Source organism: Mycteria americana, chromosome 18 (genome assembly GCF_035582795.1).
Source record: "Mycteria americana isolate JAX WOST 10 ecotype Jacksonville Zoo and Gardens chromosome 18, USCA_MyAme_1.0, whole genome shotgun sequence".
NCBI lineage: Eukaryota > Metazoa > Chordata > Aves > Ciconiiformes > Ciconiidae > Mycteria > Mycteria americana.
In genome coordinates this window covers 8,889,329-8,908,100 of record NC_134382.1, presented here as the reverse complement: position 1 = coordinate 8,908,100, position 18,772 = coordinate 8,889,329, and the positions used below count along the sequence as shown (strand labels likewise).

Sequence of the window (18,772 nt, the reverse complement as noted above, 5' to 3'; positions counted from 1 at the left end):
CACGGGATAAGGATCTTGCTAAGTGTAACGACAGCCAGGCATTGCTAACTGTGCAAATGATCGCTCCTCCGCTGTAGACGTTTGAGCGCAGTAGACCTTGCCTACCGCTACTAATGCTGTTTTCCTGTTGATGTGGCACGTGTACCTCATCGCTTGGGTGACTGGGGGAGGACAGTGGTGGAAATTACCTCATCTCTGTTAAAGGAGTCGAGAGGCTTATTGATCAGACACCTAAAGGACACGTCAGGAGGAGCTGCTGACGGAGGTAAATAGTCTGTTGGGATAAGATTACACAAGTAATAAATGCAAACCACAGGAAAGCGGTTGGGGGAAAAAAGATGTTCTGTGGATACTTGAACTGAACAGGTCAATGTGGAATGGAGTAATTAGAAAGGGTTTGTTGTGACCCTACATCCTCCTCCTGACAGGTAAAAGAAAAAGTAATATTAGGTCTTAAACTTTTTTACAAGTTCTTCTAGTGTGATGCACCAGGATCTAAAAAAATGACAGCAAAACACTTACAGAGTGTAACTGGTCATTTTCCTTCCACAGTACCTCTGCCTCCATTGCAACATAGCTGAGCCATCAATCTGTTCATCCGTTCGTTTGATGAACGAGTTATGTTCTTGTTTTCCAGCAGTCTCCAGTGATCCACATAGTTTAACTGCAAAATCTGACGCTTTACTTTTTTAAAAAAATTTTTTTAATTCTCTGTACAGCACATACTTGATATTCTTTATCATTAAAACTACTTTCGAAAAGTTTTACGTTCCAGTAATCAAGTCTCAGAGTCTCTTTTGCCCGAGGTATGGAAGCAGCTGATTTAGAAGTTCAGTTGCGCTACTGGAGATGAAATATAAAATGCCAAAGAAACACTTTGAATTTGAAACAGAACTAGCGGTAATTGAAGTGCTCATTCCAGGGCCCTCGTTAGTGCTTCAGTCTGATTCTCCAGGAATAAGTAGTCAAGATTCTTTCTTTTTTCTTTACTATACAAGTGTAAGTTCCTTCATTAATTGCATTTGCAATGATGCTCATGTGATCTTCATTTAAGGATAAGTAACCTGGATATGAGTACTCCAGGAGCTCCTTATCTTTATACCAGCTGTCATAAGAAAAATAATAGAAATTAAACTACATAATGTCCAGCACAATGCAATACATGTTAGTGGTTCTTCTTTCTCCTAGTAAGTTTTGCTTGAGTAAGTGTACAGCGCAGATGGGACTTACCAAAACAAGGTTAAGTTTTACTATATATTTCCGGGCGTGGATGGCAGTTATAATAGGGCACTATCCTGAGTAACTTAGGAGCTTGAATCCTAGTGGAAGTTGATGGGAATTTGGGTCCTCAGTCTAAACTAACCCATGGACTTGGGCATCTCTCTCCCAATTTTAGATATGTCCAGAAATAACATGCTTGTATGTTAGTAAGAGCTAACAAACTGTTAACTGAAAGGGGAAATTTAAGACTAGTTTTTTGCAGAATATGGGCCAGGGCATTTGACTTGGTGGTAAGAATTCCCTTTGTGCTGTGTATGTGAATTGGATTTTATCCTTTTTCAACTCGGCTTGCTCGTTTCTGATAGCTCTGCTTTCAGACTCAATGCTTTGCAGTGTTACGAGCAATATTTGCACACTCCCTTCTCACACTTAGCCAGCCACCCCTCTTTCTACTCTGGGTGCCAAATGAGACAGTGACGTGCTCCAGAAGATAAACTGCGTTCTTATTTACGCTGTCTTGTCATACTTCCTCATCCTTTTTGGTATGTAAGCTGCAAAGTCTCCTAAAGGACTGGAATAAATGATAGAACACTTACTAAACTTTGCCTTTTTTATGAATTATCTTCTGTCCACAGCGGAAGGTGACATTCCTGCCTTCAGAAACAGTCTTGGTTTTTGTCCTTGGCGGGGGCAGAGTAGGGGGCACTGTTGGAAATGGGAATTCTATGCACCAGAGGTGAGAGAAAGAAATGGCGCAAGTTAGCATATCTCATTACCAAGCCTTAGTCATTCCAAAACGCTGTCACGGAATTATGGTATCACCTAAGGAACCTTAAAAGTATTAATTTAAAAATGCCTCCTGCTGAGCAGTTCTTGGATGGACATGTAACATTATTCATAGGCAAAGATAACAACTTTGTGGCGTGTAAACTGAGATGGATAAAAATCAACTTGCCTGTTTCATATATATATATATATATATATATATATATATGGAAGAGTAGACGTTCAGTATATGAACAGTCCCTTAGAATATATGGGTAATTATCTGACTGCATCTTTGCATTAATCTGGTCTAAAAAAATACCTCTGTACTGGAGAAAGAGGTACTAGTTACACGGTACATCCTCTTAAGGGCAACAGGTATTTATCTGAAGCTTAGTTCCACAGCTGCAGTAACTTGACCTGATCCTGCATTAGTCCCTGATCTGGACTCAGAAAACTGAGACTAGATTAAGGTGATTAACATCCTTTATCTCTTTTGCTGCAGAGCAGCTCAAGTCCAGCTGTGCTTGAGATGTCATTTGTCTTGTTTTTGTGCCGTCAGTGCATCAGGAACTGTACTGCATCTCTCCTCTCGAACACACTCAGTTGGCTCCAAAAGGGCAGCAGTCTGAGGCACACGGAGCAGTTTGTGTTTTCAGAAACTCCCTATCACTGGTTCAGTTAAACTAGAGAAGAACGGGATAGTTTAATGTTCTAGTCCACAAATGTTTAAGCATAAAAGCTGCTTCCTATTGATCTTGGCTCAAATGTACGAGGCCATCTCTGCTATGCTTCTCATCAGAGCTGGATGGGGCTGGTCACTTGTATCCACTGATCTTTAGTGTGGAATTAAGATCCTGCCTATCCCTGCAGCAAACACTGCTTAACTTTTACCTCCCCCCTGTGTGCAAACCCCACCGAGAATCCCAGAAGAAAAGTTAGATACCGTAGCAGAAGTCACAGGTAGACGGACAGTGCTTTTTCATCAACTTCCTGCGTTTCTCACAGAAACCTTTTTGTGCCCACGATGGGCACATAAATAATCTGTCTTGACATCCTGAAAGAGAAGGAGAGAAGGCATGAGAGGGATTGGGGTTAGACCATTCCTTCTGAGAAACAACTTGACATTTCACCTGCATCAGATTGGTCAATGTCGATGGTAGAGCTGAGAGGGGAAGGAAGCTAAAGCAGGAGTACAATAAATAGAGCAGGGTGCCATTATTATATGAGCAGTGGGCTAGACAGTGAGCTCCTTTCATGCAGTAGCATCAGTGATTCAAGAGAGCTGCTAAGTCCTACACCAGGTAATGTTTGAAGAGCAGCAGGCAAAAGTGTTGGAGCTCGAGAGACTCTTGCCACAGCCTGTTTGGTTTGCGGAGAGTTTTGTCGTGTTGTATTAATACATCTGAGTCCACCCAAAAGAGTAATTCACAGCTGTTTGCCTTCCCCTTTCCTTTGCACATCAGCTTTCCCTTTGTCCACCTGATGCCTGCAAATGTACAAATGCAAGTCAGGGCTCTCCGTGGCTGCAATTAGCCTTTTATTCTTGTAAAAGCCACAGTACAAAAGGCCCAAAGAGTCCACGCCCAGAGCTGGTTGCTGGGCTGGGGCATAATGAGCTAGGCATATGAGAACACGTACAGTGCCTGTGCCTCTGCTGTAGCAGCTCAGAGCACCCTGAGGACACCGAGCGGACTGACCCCTCTGAAACCCTTTCTCAGAACTGCCATCTGGGGAGGCGGCAGCCTGAAGCCTGTAAGGCTTCCAGCCTCCTGTCTATCGCATTTGAAGCTAGTAGTGCTGGAAACAGACAATGCTACACCTCCTTGGAGCTCTACCTTGCGTAAAAAGGAGTAAGATTCCTCCTCCTACTCTTCACTGGCTTACAGCCTAGTCCTGCCAACCGATGAGGGTCTAACACCACGAGAGCTCCACAGGATCCAGCTGACACTTTACACAGAGGAGCCCAGAGCACAACCCTGCCTTCCTTACCGTAAAGTCTGTGAATTCCCCAGACTTCATCTTGAGAGATGGTCTTCTTCCCAGTCAAAGTGGCGTTGATGTGCATGAGGGCATTGGGGTTCAGGGAGTGCATGAGTCCTAAGGCATGTCCTATTTCGTGAGCGGCTACATGTACCAGATCTGTAAGCCAAACACCTGGAAGAGAAATGGAAAAACAGCCGGTGAAGTACATTTGCTAATCCTGGTGTAAAACCAGAGGAGATATTTTAGCACTAGGACAGTACGGTCTTATCAAAGGTTGCCCCAGTTTCATCTTCCCTGTAGCTGCTTGGGTGCAATTAAATGAGCCAATTATTTCCAGATGCTTCTAATTTCAAGCAGCAGGACACACAGCTGCTCTGCCAGACTACAGGAAGACTGCTCGGAAAGAGCAATGTTTGAAATGAAGGCAAGTGCCCTGTGTAATACTCACTCACGCTTGTCAGCTTTCTGCTAACTTTGTTCCCACAGCCCAGAGCTGTAACTGGAAATGGCTGTTTGGGAATGAGATGATTGCTAGCTGGAATATTCCAGTCTGAAAGAGCCTCCAGTTGACCTCTGCATCCCCCATAGCCTATAGGTCAAACTCAAGTTTCTTGGTAGCATCTTGAAGCCTACTTCCAGCAGAGATGGATTTTAACTGAAGGATGGCTCACAAGAGGTGTTAGTACTGACACCTCTCTTGATATCTTGCATAATAAATTAATACACACTGATATTCTTGCTTTACAAATCATCTCTCCTAGGTCTTTGTCCCTAGATCTTACCTGTTGCTGTGCTTTAGAAAGCAGGAAGGATAGAAGTCCCTCTATGTCACCTAAAATCTCCCCTCCTCTCTTTTTATTTGGTGAAAAGCAAAATATCTTACTTTCAAAAAAAGTACTGAGTTGGTCATACAATATGAACCAAACTTGCTAGTTAGTTAGGGACCATCTACTTTTAAATTAAAGTTAGTTTTGACATTGCTTAAAAAAAAAAAAAATCAAGAAGGAAAAAAAACGCCAAGCTATAAGTAACACGGACATTTTTAGGTGCCCACAAACTGAAAAATGACTACAGACCCAGGAAAACTAAAATGTAAACAGCCATGCCAGCAAGTTGAAGTAATAAAACGTGGCCCTTCTCAGAGATGCACCTGCCTGGGCAGAAGCCGGACGTTAATTATCGAGTATGTGTCTGAACTATCGAGTAAATCCACTGAACTGTTCAGAAAGAAATGGCACTGCCACCAAACTTGGTTCAGTCACACAACAGCAAGACTGACAACTTCCAAAACTAAAGAAAATCACAACCATTGCTGTTGTCTCTTTCCCATACTAGCTAAACCCCGGAACAAGGACTAAAATCTAAATCCTACAGGCATTAATTGTGTGCTCCCTGAGACATGTGTTACCTTTTTTCCAGCTGAACCGTGTATTTCCCAATATCCAATATTCATGGTCATCAAAATGGATTTCCCCGTTGGGTGGGAAGAAGGCATGGGCAAGTTCCCCTGTTGTTCCATCAAAGCAGTGGTGAATGAGAGACTCCAGACAGTCTGTGTGATTGATAGAGTAGAAGCCTGTGAAAAAAGCAGCACATTTAGCATATCTAGCAGGGTAAGCCCATCCAGGACACAGACATCTGTAAACTTGTGGTTTACTAAAAAAAATCTCTTACGGTATCCCACATGTTTTCCAACCTACAGAGCCACAAAAGGAAAAATAAATGCAAAGCGAGTGTCAGGAGTGATGGCTATGTGACGCAAACTATCCTCAGCCCTGTGATGACCCTGGATTTAGAGCTGTTTCCAGTGGACGCAAATGAGTCTACTTTTCAGAAAGGAATGCTGAGCTCTTTTTGCAACATCTCGTGGAAACGTGGAGAGAAGTTGGAGAGTGAGATGATAACCCCAGGATGTAATTCTTCCATTTTAAATGTAAATAAACAGCCTTGGAGTCATAGCTGCTGGCCATCTTTTTGCTAGCATCACGACAGCATCGCAGTGTATCCTGCGTCCGCTGGAATTGGGCCACCTGGAGCTCACATGGGACAGCAGGACAGGCTCCTGGGAAGGCAGATCATGTGCTTGTAAGTAGTGTCATGCAACACAAGAGTGAAGAGCGTGTTGCGAAACAATGGTCAATCTGCTGGTTATCTCAATATTGCTGCCATCTGCACAGGAAATAATTATTTCACACAGACCGTAAATCCCGAGAAGAATTTACATCTGGAGTTGAGACTGAGAGATAACGCCTCAGCGCTGACATTCTTCTAGGCCTGAGAAACTCAGGAAGTAACTACTGCGGAGTGATAGAGGGGCAGAAGGAAGGGGAGAGGAGAGAGGACAGAGAAAAGATGGTGCTTCAACAGGATCAACAGAAGGGACCAAACCCATAAACAAGCTGGAATCCATCACCTGCTCTTTGGCTCTGTGTGGCCTTGGATATGCCATTTCACCTTTCAATACTCAGTTTCCCCGTCTGTGGAATAGATATAATCCTGTCCTAGTGGCAGATTTTGAGGGTTAATTCTTGTCAAATACCTAAAGCTTCCTAACTGCAAGATTCACAGAAAGTGTTAATTATGATATTAATATCTCCTTAGAGCAACTAAAAGTATTTTCTCTACCTGACTAAAGGCAAACGATGCCCCAATCCTTGTCCAAGAGGCCCTGCTGAGTCCACACAGCAAAGGAGGACTATCTCCTGCCTCCTGGTTTACATACTGAAGCTCTGAAAGTCCCTCGTGGAGTTAACGAGGAGCCCGTGCAGTCTTACCTATTTTCAAGTCACTAGCTACGTGGCGTGGCACTTCTCTGAAGCTGAATGGTGAAACTTCACTCCACATTCGGAACGCAGCCGCTAGTCCCTTGCGTGTGTCCCTGGCATTTATGAGGTTTCTTGGGAAGGACAGGATTCTGTAGGAACACAGAACAACTTCAGGAAAATGCTGTTCCCTTCTCAAACATCAGCCAAAGGCTCTCAAGGCTGTATCAGACAATGAAGCCTTTCCATTCACTCCAATAGGTTCAAAACAGGAGTAGCTTGAACTGGATATTAAGAATTTTTAATAAAACCCCCACAGGGACTAATTATTACTGATATGCTTTACAACCACATGTTCTGGACTACAGCTTTTGTCCCTCCTCAAGCACATCGTTTTAGACAAGGCTCTCTTGGAAAACCATTTTTACCCTAACGTCTCCCAGTCTGTTGCGCAGCGTTGCTAGAAGAGGAAACAACTGCATTTCAGCAGCAGACTAGGTAACTCCTATTCATAACGCAGGCTACAACGCGTGCGCACACACTGAATTGTAATACTCTCAGGCGGAACTTTTGAAAGAGGCTTCCAAAGGATATCAAAGGTTTGATAGTAAAACAAGTTATCTCCTTTGAAAAAAATCTCATCGCTTGGGAGAGAAACTCAAGAGAGGTTTTTGCTTAGGCCACAGGTATAGATACAGCTGAACTGTAAGAAAACTACTGGTGCAGGACGGCAGAACCATGGAAATGTATAGATGGCTCCTAGAAACTTACCTTGTCCCAAAAGAAGATCTGCATTCAGGAAATTGCCTGAAGCGTAGCAATTGGGAAAAGTTGTGTATATTCTGCTATCCCCTCTGGTTGTATTTTAGCTATGCTGTTTATGTTCTCCCTTCGTCCCAGCACATCCTAAAGGGAGCAGAAGGTTTCGTATCAAGCCAGGCTGTTAATGAGTGTAAACCTGGACAAATAAGACTATCATGAGGCTCAGCCTGTTTGGGATGAGCGTAAAGGGAGATATATGTTCTCTGCTCAGTGCGAAGGAGTCAGGTTCAGGCCACCCGCTCGTTCTTTGTCTGGGCTTACAGGCAGAACTAACCCCTGCTGTCCACCGGGAAGGCAACACGTCCTGATCAGCACTGCAGCATCGCCCACTGAACAACGCAACCACCACCGCCGCGCAGTGAGCACCTAAGGCCGGTGACAGTTAGGACGAGACTCCTCTGTGACCGACACCGTCACAGCTACCTAGAGAACAGAGGTAACTGCAGCATCAGCCACACTTGCAAAGTATCTTCCCGGCCTGCATTTGGTGACCTTGAGATGCTTCCCTCCCTGCTTCTGCGGAGAAGAAAGGGTTAGCGCAGAGCTCTCAGACACAACTGCTGCCGTCCTTCTGCCCGCCCCGCTTGCCCTCCTCACTCCTTACCTCCGCTGCCTCAGGCAAACCCACTGCAAACATAGCTCAAAATGCTTTCCTGTCCTGTTTGATGGTGACAGAAAACTCTCCCACCCATTACAGTCACAGTCTGGTCAGCTTTCCAGAGCTGGAGTGTGAGACAGACCCTCACAGCTCCACAGTGATGTCCTCAGCCCAATGCCAAGAAAAAGCTGCAACACACACTGCTGCTGCCAGAGGCCACTTTCAAGTGTTTTCCGAAATCCAATGTGACCTGCCATTCAAGCCACCGCGGTTTAACAGTTCGTGATTGCAGCTCTCTTGAGAGGTCAGGTTTGGGGCTTGCTCTGTACTTTAGAGTCAGGAGTGGCTGGAGTTAGCAGCCACATTAAAAGGACCTTTGTAATCCCGTAAGACATTGGAAAAAAAACCTGATTTGGCTCCTGTGCCTCCAGGAGGGTGCAGACTCTCAGCCAGGAGTGAAGAACAGGCCTTTCTTCAGTCACACCTCCAGGACTCCTGCTAGTCTGAGGTTTACCATGACAGTCTGATGCTACCTGCCAGCGCTCATCTTATGAAACTGTTTCTAAGGGGATTCCCTGAACCTTGTTCTATGTGAACTCATGCTGGCTCTCCCAAAAACCATTCAACAATGCCATTAATATTTTCCCAGAGAGAAAAAGCATCTTTTGAGGATGCTGCCACCACAGCCCATCGCACTGGACAGTTTCAGGGGCTGTTCAGCCACTGCTAAAGTAAGGAAGAGAGCTGCTCCAAGGCTAAACACCAAACAGGACTGACATCGCCTTATGCCCGCAGTAGAGCCAGACAGCAATGAGAAACAGTTCCGTGGGAAAATCCATAGGACTCCATCAACTTTGGCTCTGAACAGCCTGCTTGTTGAAAGTAGTACTAGCACTGCACATTTACATAGCTCCCTCATATCAAAACCAGACCACTCTATGGCCGGATGGTACTGCTGACATGCTGCTGGTTCGGAGCGCTGGTAAACCCAGCTGGAAATCAGTAATCTGGACAGCCACTTTCCTTGGAGGAAATGTCTGAAAATATTAGGGTTAACATTCACTCACCCTAGAATTGCCAAGGGCTTTTGATGGTTTATTTTTTAGTAATCTAAGAGCTGGCATCCTTTCCCAAAGACAACAGGGAGAAAGAGATTCCTAAAAGCACTCAGCACTAACAGCGCTCTGTCCTCCTGAAATCACAGAACCTATCAACAGCAATTTCCCTCAGTGATGATTTAGGTTCATATGGAACTCTTTTAAAAATACCAGCATGACAGAGTTAATATTCAATTCACGACCTTCTGAGGGAAGTCCCTAGTTCTGGGAAGCCTATCTGTCTGAAGCCTGAATCTGCTCCTGAACAGTTAGTTTTACTGTAAGTAGCCTCAGCATGCAGCCATATGTGCTACTGGTTTCTCACGCAGTGGCAATGCTTCACGTGATCCACAGCTGAGGTGAGAGGTGTACCATTTGTAGAAATACTTCCTACGTTAGAGTGGCTTTAGCAGCTATCCATTCACTAGCAAATGGATTAGCAATATTCATATGGTTGATGTCTATACCCATGGCAGGAAAAACAGACCCCAGTGTCACTTAGAAAATGCTAATTCTTCGGGCTAAAGCAAGTCCGTACTTGTATGTCAAGTTGAAGTGGTCCCATTTCAAGTGCCCTGGTGTGATCGTGTATCGTTTTCTCCGTGCTGGAGGCCGAGGTGGGAAAGCTGGACTGTGCAAAGCAGAGGCAGCCACTCCATGAAGACCAGGTGATGTGGCATCTTCCTTAAAAGACAAAACAGGAGGTTGAACGAGATGGGAGAGACTGCAGGACCGAACAGTGTAAAAGAAAAACTACCAGGTATGGGACGCGTGGAGGCTGGGGAGCACAACCGGTACTCCCTTGTGGGTGTCCAGGAGACAAGACTAGTGCACCAGCTGGGCAGAGCTTTGCAAAGTATGCCTGTTCCGAGCGTGCTGAACAAAACCAAGACAGAGCAAAAGAGGGGCTATACTGTCAGGAGTTCTTGGGGCACGTCTTAGACCAGACATGCAAGGAAAGGAAGGGAGCAGCACTCCTCAGCACGGGATCACAGCGGATCAGCGCTGCAGGCTCCCTTGAGCTGCTGCATAATTCCAGAACAGGGCACTGCAGCCGCTCCGCTCTCCTCTTGGAGCGCAGCACAGATGGAGCAGAAACGAGGCCTCGGTAGGCTTCTGGCCCCAGAGAGTCTGCAGCTCTTCCTGGAAAGTTTTCATTTCCTTTTCGCTTTGCTATTGCTCTCCAGCCTCACCACAGAAGAAATGAAATACTGGACAAATGACTAAAACAGGCAACCCTTTGTGCAGAGAGCTCTCTATAAAGCTGCACTGTGGATCTGAAATGCCTTCAAAGTAAATAGGAGCCCTGGAAACTCTGGAGTGCATTTCAAGCCATCATACAGTAAAAGACATCAAATTTGGTGACAGGTCTGACTCAACCTATAAAAGCCTTTTAGTAGTGGAGGTAAAAGAAGGGGACCCAACACGGTTCTCTGGAAGTCCCCTCCCCTTTTCAGGACTAAGACACTGAATATCTCTGGGTCATCTTTGCTCCCGAGGCACCAAGACGCACGCTGAGCGAGATGTATAGTGGCAATGTTACAACAGCTGCACCGGTACGAGTTTGTTCAGCCCCACGGCACGTTCTACAGAAAGCAAGAGCCGTGTTCCCTTTACTCATGGAAGAGCTGAGGCTCTGAGAGTTAAAATAGCATATCCCTGCTCTCACAGCAAGCAAATGCAAGAAAAGACAAGAAGCTCGAAGCAACGGCTGCCAGATACTGCCCAAATCGCTAGCATCTCTCCATGACTACAGCTAGCCATGACTGGAAAAAGGCTGAGGGACTCTATCCTGACCACTCTGCCCCAGCATATCTTGCTAATGGACGGATCTTGAAAGAGAGTTAATGTCAGCTAATAGTTTCTGTAGGTCCAGCGTTAACTCCCAGTTTAGATCTTACACACCATGAGCCCTGCCTCTGGAGTTCCTAGGAAAGCTCAGCTGCCACGGAAATCAGAATATATGCATGCCACATCATACTGGGCTGGGAAAGCTGAGATACTCAGAATAATAGCCAAAGCTCTGAGGGAAAACAACCCAAATCTTTTGTGCATTCACTGTTTGGTTGTCTGCAAGCTGCATACACATCTCTAATAATCTGATTCTACCTGGATGCATAATTACCTTTTAGGATCCTTTGCAAAAAGGGACTCAAACAGCCATAAACAGACCTTGTTGCCTTAACAGTTATGTACATATTGCTTAGATTGCTTCCTGAATTTATCCGTCTTCTAAAAATAATACACATGCACATATATTTGATGTTCCCACTCCCCTTTCAAGCATTTGAGAATTAGATCCTTTCCCCTACCTGACTTTTCTGAACTGCAGCTCCAGCTGGATCTCCCACAATAGCCAGCAAAGCCACCACAGGGAATATGCATAAAAATCCCACAATGGTTCTACAGCCATTGCTCTTTTTCTTGTCAACTGAGAGGAAGCTCTTCCTTCTGTTTGCAGAAAGTTGTTCTACTTGATCCATGTCGTTCTTTAATACTTTTTAGAGGGAGCTACGACAGATACTAGGACATTCTCTTCACAGAATGCATTGGTAATCCTTTTGCTCACAGTTGCATTTGGAGCATTTGTGAGTAGCCCTGCAGTTACTGCCAAAGTTGTGCAGAATCACTAGAGTTTCAAAAAGCTCTAAAAAAATAAAAAAATGTAGACTTTACATTAAGCCTCTTCCCAATGTGCCAAAGATTCTCTTAGCCTCTGCCAAGTGGTATCATATTACTGCAGCTGAAAGTTGGGCTGGCGGAGGAAAAGCAGCAAAGTGAAACAAGCTGGGATGGACATGAACTCTTTTCTTTAACTGACTGTATAATCAGAGGACAAATCTGCACTTGTCAGCTTTATGTAATGAAAAAATTGGGGGAGGGGGCAGAAAAAGGGAATCCAGAAGCCAGCATCACGCCCTTGGAATGTTTCGTTAGGGATGCTTAATGCGAGAAGAGCTGTCATTTGTCAGGGGCTGTCTTCAGGAGCAGAGTGAAAAATGAGATGCTGTGAGAGAGCAGGCAGGGCTTCTCTGCTTCGGAAACCCTGGTCAGGGAGTTTACAAACTCCGATAAAAGTAAACATCAACTCCCTCTTCCATGAAACTTGGCAAGGCACCTGCAAATTTCTTGTGTACTTGGGAGCTACCCAGTAAGGGCTCATCATGCTGAGAAAGACAAGTGTTTTCAGAATCATACTGATTTTGGGTATCTCAGCTTGAGCACATCAGAAAGACTGACCTGGAGAAGCAGTCAGTTTATCTTAAGCTGTTAGGTTCTTTACGGCATCTCCAGGCTGCAGACATGAAGTCAAGTCAGGACTTTTTAAAAAGCTTACTCAGAAATTCTCAGGTTTTCAGAAATAGCTGCACTTTTCCGTCTGGTCACTACGCGCTGGATCCTCAGCGCTCCCGAGGTGGGGTGTCCTTAGCTAAGCAGTTCTGACCAGACAGAGGAAAAGGAACTGTGCAATCTCCTAGTTTCACAAGCAAATGGCAGGGAGGGGGTAGTTCTGTTGCCAGCCAGTATAAAACATTCCTAGGGGATATCCGAACCATTTAAAAGGTTTCAGAAGCTTCTTGCACTTTTAATAATGAAAAATGTTTTCATTTGAATTTTTTTCCCTAGTTCATGATCAAGCTTGTGACATTTTATAAGTTTTGTATATTTTCAGACTAAAGTTGACTGGGAGTTTTTAAACAACTCAGAATAAATATGACCAATGAGTCTGTGTACAATTAATGCTTTCTGCAGAGAGTGGAGAAAGTGCAGCAGTTGTTCGGATACCAGGAGAAGGATAGAGTAAGGAGTAACATGGAAGAAAGTTATGGATAGAATTACAAAGGAAAGCTGGAACTAGAAGAGAAAGAGCAGAAAGCAAGGGTACAGGGCTTGAACTTCTGCGGACCAAAGCAGTCAGCTGCCGCAGCCTGAGATACCGGCTCATCTCAGCTCTTAGCTGCAACTTTCTAGGGATAGTTACACCTCTTCCTCAGTAGCACAGTTGGCAGAATGAAACATCCCTGTGCATCAGCACTCTGAAAAAGTGCTTTGTTCGGAGCTCCAAAGAGTGGTGCAAATGCACGTCCATTTGTGGTTTAAGCTGTAGACCACAGTATGAAGTGAGCAACTGGTAACAACACACTCCTAAACTTATCAGTGTCTCAAGTCCGCCGAACAAGATTCTGTCAGAGTCTGTAGATGAGAACACATCTGCAGAAAGACTGATTGAGAAGTGAGTCTTGAAGTAAAAACCTGCCTTGGAATGGGGCTCAAAAACCTCAGCCAAGAGCTCTTCTCCAGTAAAGCAGTACTGGCTCAAAAGAAAAATACTGCTAGCAAACACAGTGCTGGAAGAACATTGCGTTTCAGTCGTGGAGCTGCGTAACAGCATTAAGCGCATCTGCCTTTCATATGGCTAGTAAGAGTCAGCAGTGTTTGAAAAAGATTTAACTTACGCACTGTTACATATGCCCTCTCCATCTGCCAGAGGATCTGAGCATCTCGCAGTCTCTCAGAGCATTTAATCCCACATCAGTCTTGAAGGCAGGAAGGCAGTGCTATTATCTGCACCTTACGGGGTTAAGACCGTACTGTGCAGGAGAAAAGACTTGCCTGAGGTCAAGCATGGAATCTTGCAGAGCAGGAACCTGAAATCTTCCAAGTACCCAGTTAGTGCCGTAGGGTTTGTGAAGATGAGTACGTGAACCTGAGCTTTAAAGCATAGATTGAGAACTCACACAACCACATAGCCTGGGGGAACTAAGAATTTCCTTTGTCCCAATGTAAAGAAAGTAAACATTTTTGTAAAATACAGCTCCCCCCCCCCAGTTAGTATCTAGAGCTTTAGTAACAGCGCATTCTTGAGGACCTCATTGTTTCCAAATACTTATTCATGCAGCTACTAAAGGTTAGCACAGCCAAGTCCTTTTCCATGAGTTACTGAACTATTCTGAATGGGGAAAGAGACTACTGTCTGTTAGCCATTTATCTTCTTGCACCACATGTGGTGGGCAAATGGGAATCTTTAGCTGCAGATATGATTCATGACCTCTGTGTCATTTAGGATCCCGCTTCCCTGTCAAGGTAGCAAGCGGGTTATGCCTTGATGGATCAGAAGTGAGAGCGCAGGGTTTCTGGGCAAGCACGTAGTTCACTTTCCCCCATATGCTGGGAATGCACTCTGCCCATCCACAAGAAATTCAGTGCCTGCGCATCCAACTTCACCAAACCACTGGCTGCAGAATGCTTTCAAAACTCGCAACATTTAAGCCAAATATTTGCTCAGAAACCAGCTCGGCAGCGAGGCCAAGACAAATCTCAGTGATTATAGCAATGAGAGTCAGATGAGGAAAGCTCTTATGCTGAGGTATTCAGAACTTACAGATGCAACTTGCGGAGCTAAGGGAGACACATGAACTTAACGCTGTGCACGCTAACAATGCTTCTGATAAAGTCCCTGTGCATCTGGATCCTTTGGTGCACAACCTCTGGCCAGAATCCTCGGTGCTGCAGCTTGTAAAAAGCAAAATTTCAGGTTTATACTTGGTTCGTTAATACTGTGGTTGTTAAATTTCAAGCACAGCTCTCTTCTGTAGATATTTTAAGGATTATTAGGACCAAAGTGCACATCTGTTGACATTTCATCGCTGTTCCCTGCCCTGGGTTAAGAATATCATAGCTTTCCCAAGAGATACTTGTGCTTAAAGGACTCTCAGATGCAGCCATCGATGGCCTCAACTCTACAGCACTTGTCAGAATTTAAGCCTCTTTCAGATGCTTCAGACAACTCCCCAGACTCCCTTCTGGGAGCCAGGGTTGCTCTGTGCCGAGGGCAAGAAGTTAGTCAGAACTCTGAAGTTTTATCTGTCTTTTCCAATAGCTGAAAATATTCTCCATGCTTTGTCAGGGAGCCTGAGCCCCTGAAGGGACTGCTTTTATACAAGTGCAGAGAACTGCTGCTGTGACTTCGGAGTTCTGCTGAATTTTAGAGGTCTCAGGTTCTCAAGTGCGGATATTTGGTTTGGACTACAGGCGAGAGCTGTCATCCTGACTATATTTGGACAGAAAAACATTCCTGGCTTTGATTTCTGCACAGTGTCTAAAAGCAATGGAACACATTACACTTTGAGGGAATCCATGTGGTGTAATGGGGAATAGGAAAGGAAGGCAGGGGACAGAACTGGCTTTGCTTTGTCTTCGTGCTGTTAGCAGCAGTGACCAGGACCTGCATATCATTTGTAGGGAGCTGGGATTTTCTATGCAAACAGTCAGGGACACATATCCTGAGACCTCTGCATGCAGTAAATGTCACATGAAAAAGCAGGCTCTAAACAGCTGTCAGAAGGGAATGAATGTTGCGTAAAACCTACAATGGTCAGCTAGAGACTAGGGAGAACATAAAGGATTGGATCATTTGCACAACACAATACATTTTCCTCATTAAATCACCTCAGTCTTGCTTTGCTCTTTTCAATCTTAATTGCTGAAGTGTTTGAAGTGGGGCTGCCTTATAATGCACAACATATGGCTACATTCCCAAGGGCAAGTTTTATTTCACAAATAAATACTTTCTCACTTCCATGGATTATTCTTAGCATTTCTCTCCTCCCCGTTATTCAGCACTGTTAACATTAAGTTACTCTCAGCACTATTTCTAAATGGTTCTCTCTGCTACATTTGCCACATTTAAGAGGGAAGTTAGCCTGGTGCAGCAGGCCAGGAAGCACACTGGCACCGCTTCGTTCAAGTCCCCAAGACGCCGCACGAACAATATATTACAACATACCTATAGCCACACAGAGAGGCACTACACAGAGACCAACCATTAGTGCTAGAACTGCAGCCGTCTGACTATCCAAAACTAATCTCAGCTCTCACAAAACCTCTTATTTATTCATAGATGAAGTGCATATTATGTGGAACAAACTGCTCGCATTAGCTTCCCCTGTTGTGAACTGGGAGTTCTATATGGAGGTGGGGAAGTCAGGGAAAGAAAAAGGAGCTAACATCTCATCGTGTCTGATGGCTCAAGGCATGAGCATCAGCGTTTCATCTCTAGGGCATTAGTCCAAATCCAGGCCACAGGCAGGGGAGGGAGAGCGCACACAGCTGAATGTGATTTACCACATATTGGCTCCTTGGTGGCCCATGTGAAAAGAATTAGCGAATCCTCATATAGCTCTTATTTTAAAAAGCACTTACATATTTATCCCTTCATCTCACAACTTGGGGGGAAAAAAAACACCAACAAAACAACCCAGCATTCTTGCATGGTTCCTGTGGGAACGGCAGTTAAAACTTGTACTTTTTCAGTGGGTCATGGACTAAAAAGGATTGTATCTGCTGCAGCAGGGAGCAACGTTCCCCAGGGAGGGGGAGAATAAGAATGTTCTTTAGTCCCCAAGCATTCTCCCACTTTCTATCATGCAGCCCCTCGTGATCAGCATCTGCTGATGTTCCTAGAAAAATCCATGGTCTGCTGAATAGCAAATGAGCTGAAAACAAGGGCTTGTTCCAGCTGGCAAAGAAAACGGAATATTTTGCTTAACTGTCAATTTGGAGCTGCAGCTCACAGAAGTGCCTGTACTGGCCTGACCTTGTGTTACCAAAGAGACATGGTCTTGACCCTAGGCAGAAGCTCAGCAGTCCAGTCATGGCCACGTAGCAAGCAGAACTTCAGGAATGAAATGAGGGAGAAATTTTTCTCAATACACAGATAATAAAGTGTGTCCATAACGGAGTAAGAATTGCTTCCCTGGGTGGGGATATTTTTGTTGTTGCTCTTTGGTGGGCTGTATTAACAATCTGTAATCCATGTGCGGATGGGACCAACCCTCCTGAAATCCTGGGAGCAGCATGGACTAGTGGGAACATAATCAAAGGAGAGATGGGTTCTTTTCCTGACTCTGCCTTTTGACAAGCTATCTCCCTCTCTACTCCCTCAGTCTCGTGCCGTCTGTAAAATGCGGAGTTTTGGCCGCACTTCCAGAGGAAGTGCTTTAGAAACCCTGGTTCCGAGTATGAGATGAGCTGCTGTCTTGTATTTAAAGTTTTACACCAGGAAGACTCGGCAAGATCTTTCCCTTTCAAAACCGCTGCTGCACCTTGCCACAAGGTACAGAGCTGCATTTCAGGAGATGGCAGAAGCCCCAGTGAACACTCATTTGCAGAAGACCCATCAGTCTCATTTGTGGGAGACCAACTAGTCATAAACATCAAGCAGAAAGTGACTCACTATCCACACCGATTAACTAATGACAATATTTGTCTTTAAAGGAGCGTTTGCCTACTGCTCTGACATCTCCTTGCCTCTCTTCAGCCCCTTGCTGTTCCTGTAACCAGCAAGAATACCAACTGGTAGCAAAAGGAGAAAGGGGAGAAACATCTTCCCCCACCTTGCCCCCTCCTTTCCTCTCACATAATCTCCAGCTAAATTTATGGAACTCCTAATCTCAAGACCACGCTCTTGGCTCTTTTCCAGCTTACTACAGATATCTTTTTTCTTCTCAGACTTCAGATTCAAGCCCGGATTGGAGCAGAGAGCTATTTTGCAGGCTGAGAGTACAGGCCAGATTACACATGAACTAGATGAACTAGCAAGTCCGAAGCTAACCCTTGCACCCAGCGTGGCACTCAATCGGCCACAAGGCACTCTCTGATCCTGGCCCTCCCATGTAAGCAGCCTCTCAGGAAAGATAAAACAGCAGAGCCTTCTTCACTTCTCCAAAGCCCCAGACTCCCATGGAGCTGAGCCTGTCATGGGGGACAAAGCTTGCCAAAAACATACCTGGCACATATGGGCATCTGCTTGCCTTCTGTTATCTCTTGTTCCTGTGGCTCCGCTGCCCATCTTGTTTCTTCTCTGTTGTGGTGCAGCAATTCCCTTCTTCTTACTAGGAAAATGAAAGGGTCAAAATGGTGCTTAACAGCTCAACTCTTGCTCCTCAAAAGCAATCACAGCAGGAACAGGGAAACGAAAGAATATACTCCCAACCCGAACGCTATGCTTACAAACCGTTTCTGTAGTTCTTAAGCAGGTATATTACACCGTGCAAAATTCCATCTCTAATTTAGCCATACAATGAACTTCAGATATGAAAACAAGATCAGGAGATCTTGAAATGGAACTTGCTTTTTAAAAAATTAAAACATAAAATTGAGGGGAGCTCTTCTTTCCCTACAAAATCTCTTTTCATTAGCCGGGGGGGGAGGGATGGGGATGGGGAATCTCCATTTTCTGCAACAGCTGCACAGCTTACAAGTCGAAGGCTGCAGTCTTCCTACAATTTTTTTCCTTTAGGGAGAATAATCACTTGGAAGCCTCTCTTCATTTAGTATCCGAAGAAATTATTTAAAAAATGAAGCATATACTCCCTGTTGTTTTTTCCTGAATAAACCGACATCTTAGGTGTAAGAGATGAGAACAACGCAACAGATACTGAACAGTTTGCCACCTCTGTCCCCTCTTCCCCAAGTGCCAGCACACATAGACACTTAACACACATGATGAAGTATCGACT

At 44.8% G+C, this 18,772-nt stretch overlaps 1 protein-coding gene across 4 annotated transcripts; it reads right to left on the bottom strand.

Moving 5' to 3' along the window:
• Positions 1-185: 185 nt before the first annotated feature.
• MMP23B (matrix metallopeptidase 23B) lies at positions 186-18,126 on the bottom strand. 4 transcript variants are annotated; one of them, XM_075520862.1, is made up of 8 exons: positions 11,564-11,754; positions 9,790-9,935; positions 6,747-6,886; positions 5,381-5,548; positions 3,979-4,143; positions 2,933-3,043; positions 1,818-1,944; positions 186-1,105 (listed from the first exon to the last, which is right to left on the bottom strand). In XM_075520862.1, exons 1-8 carry the CDS (start codon positions 11,732-11,734, stop codon positions 931-933), a joined length of 1,203 nt encoding a protein of 400 aa, XP_075376977.1. In that variant the 5' UTR covers positions 11,735-11,754; the 3' UTR covers positions 186-930. The 4 variants fall into 4 exon arrangements, with proteins under 4 accessions (XP_075376977.1, XP_075376978.1, XP_075376979.1 ...); XM_075520863.1 differs by lacking the exon at positions 11,564-11,754 and adding an exon at positions 18,040-18,126 and having other exon boundaries at positions 548-1,105; XM_075520864.1 differs by having other exon boundaries at positions 646-664.
• Positions 18,127-18,772: the final 646 nt, after the last annotated feature.

Bases quoted from the DNA above. Each gene is read 5' to 3' on its own strand.
- MMP23B (XM_075520862.1), bottom strand. From the start codon at position 11,734: ATGGATCAAGTAGAACAACTTTCTGCAAACAGAAGGAAGAGCTTCCTC. The intron at 6,887-9,789 runs GTACGGACTTGC...GTGTTCCTACAG, and splicing joins CACTTCAACTTGACATACAA to AATCCTGTCCTTCCCAAGAA. The intron at 1,106-1,817 runs GTAAGTGTTCTA...TTCTTATGACAG, and splicing joins CATAAAAAAGGCAAAGTTTA to CTGGTATAAAGATAAGGAGC.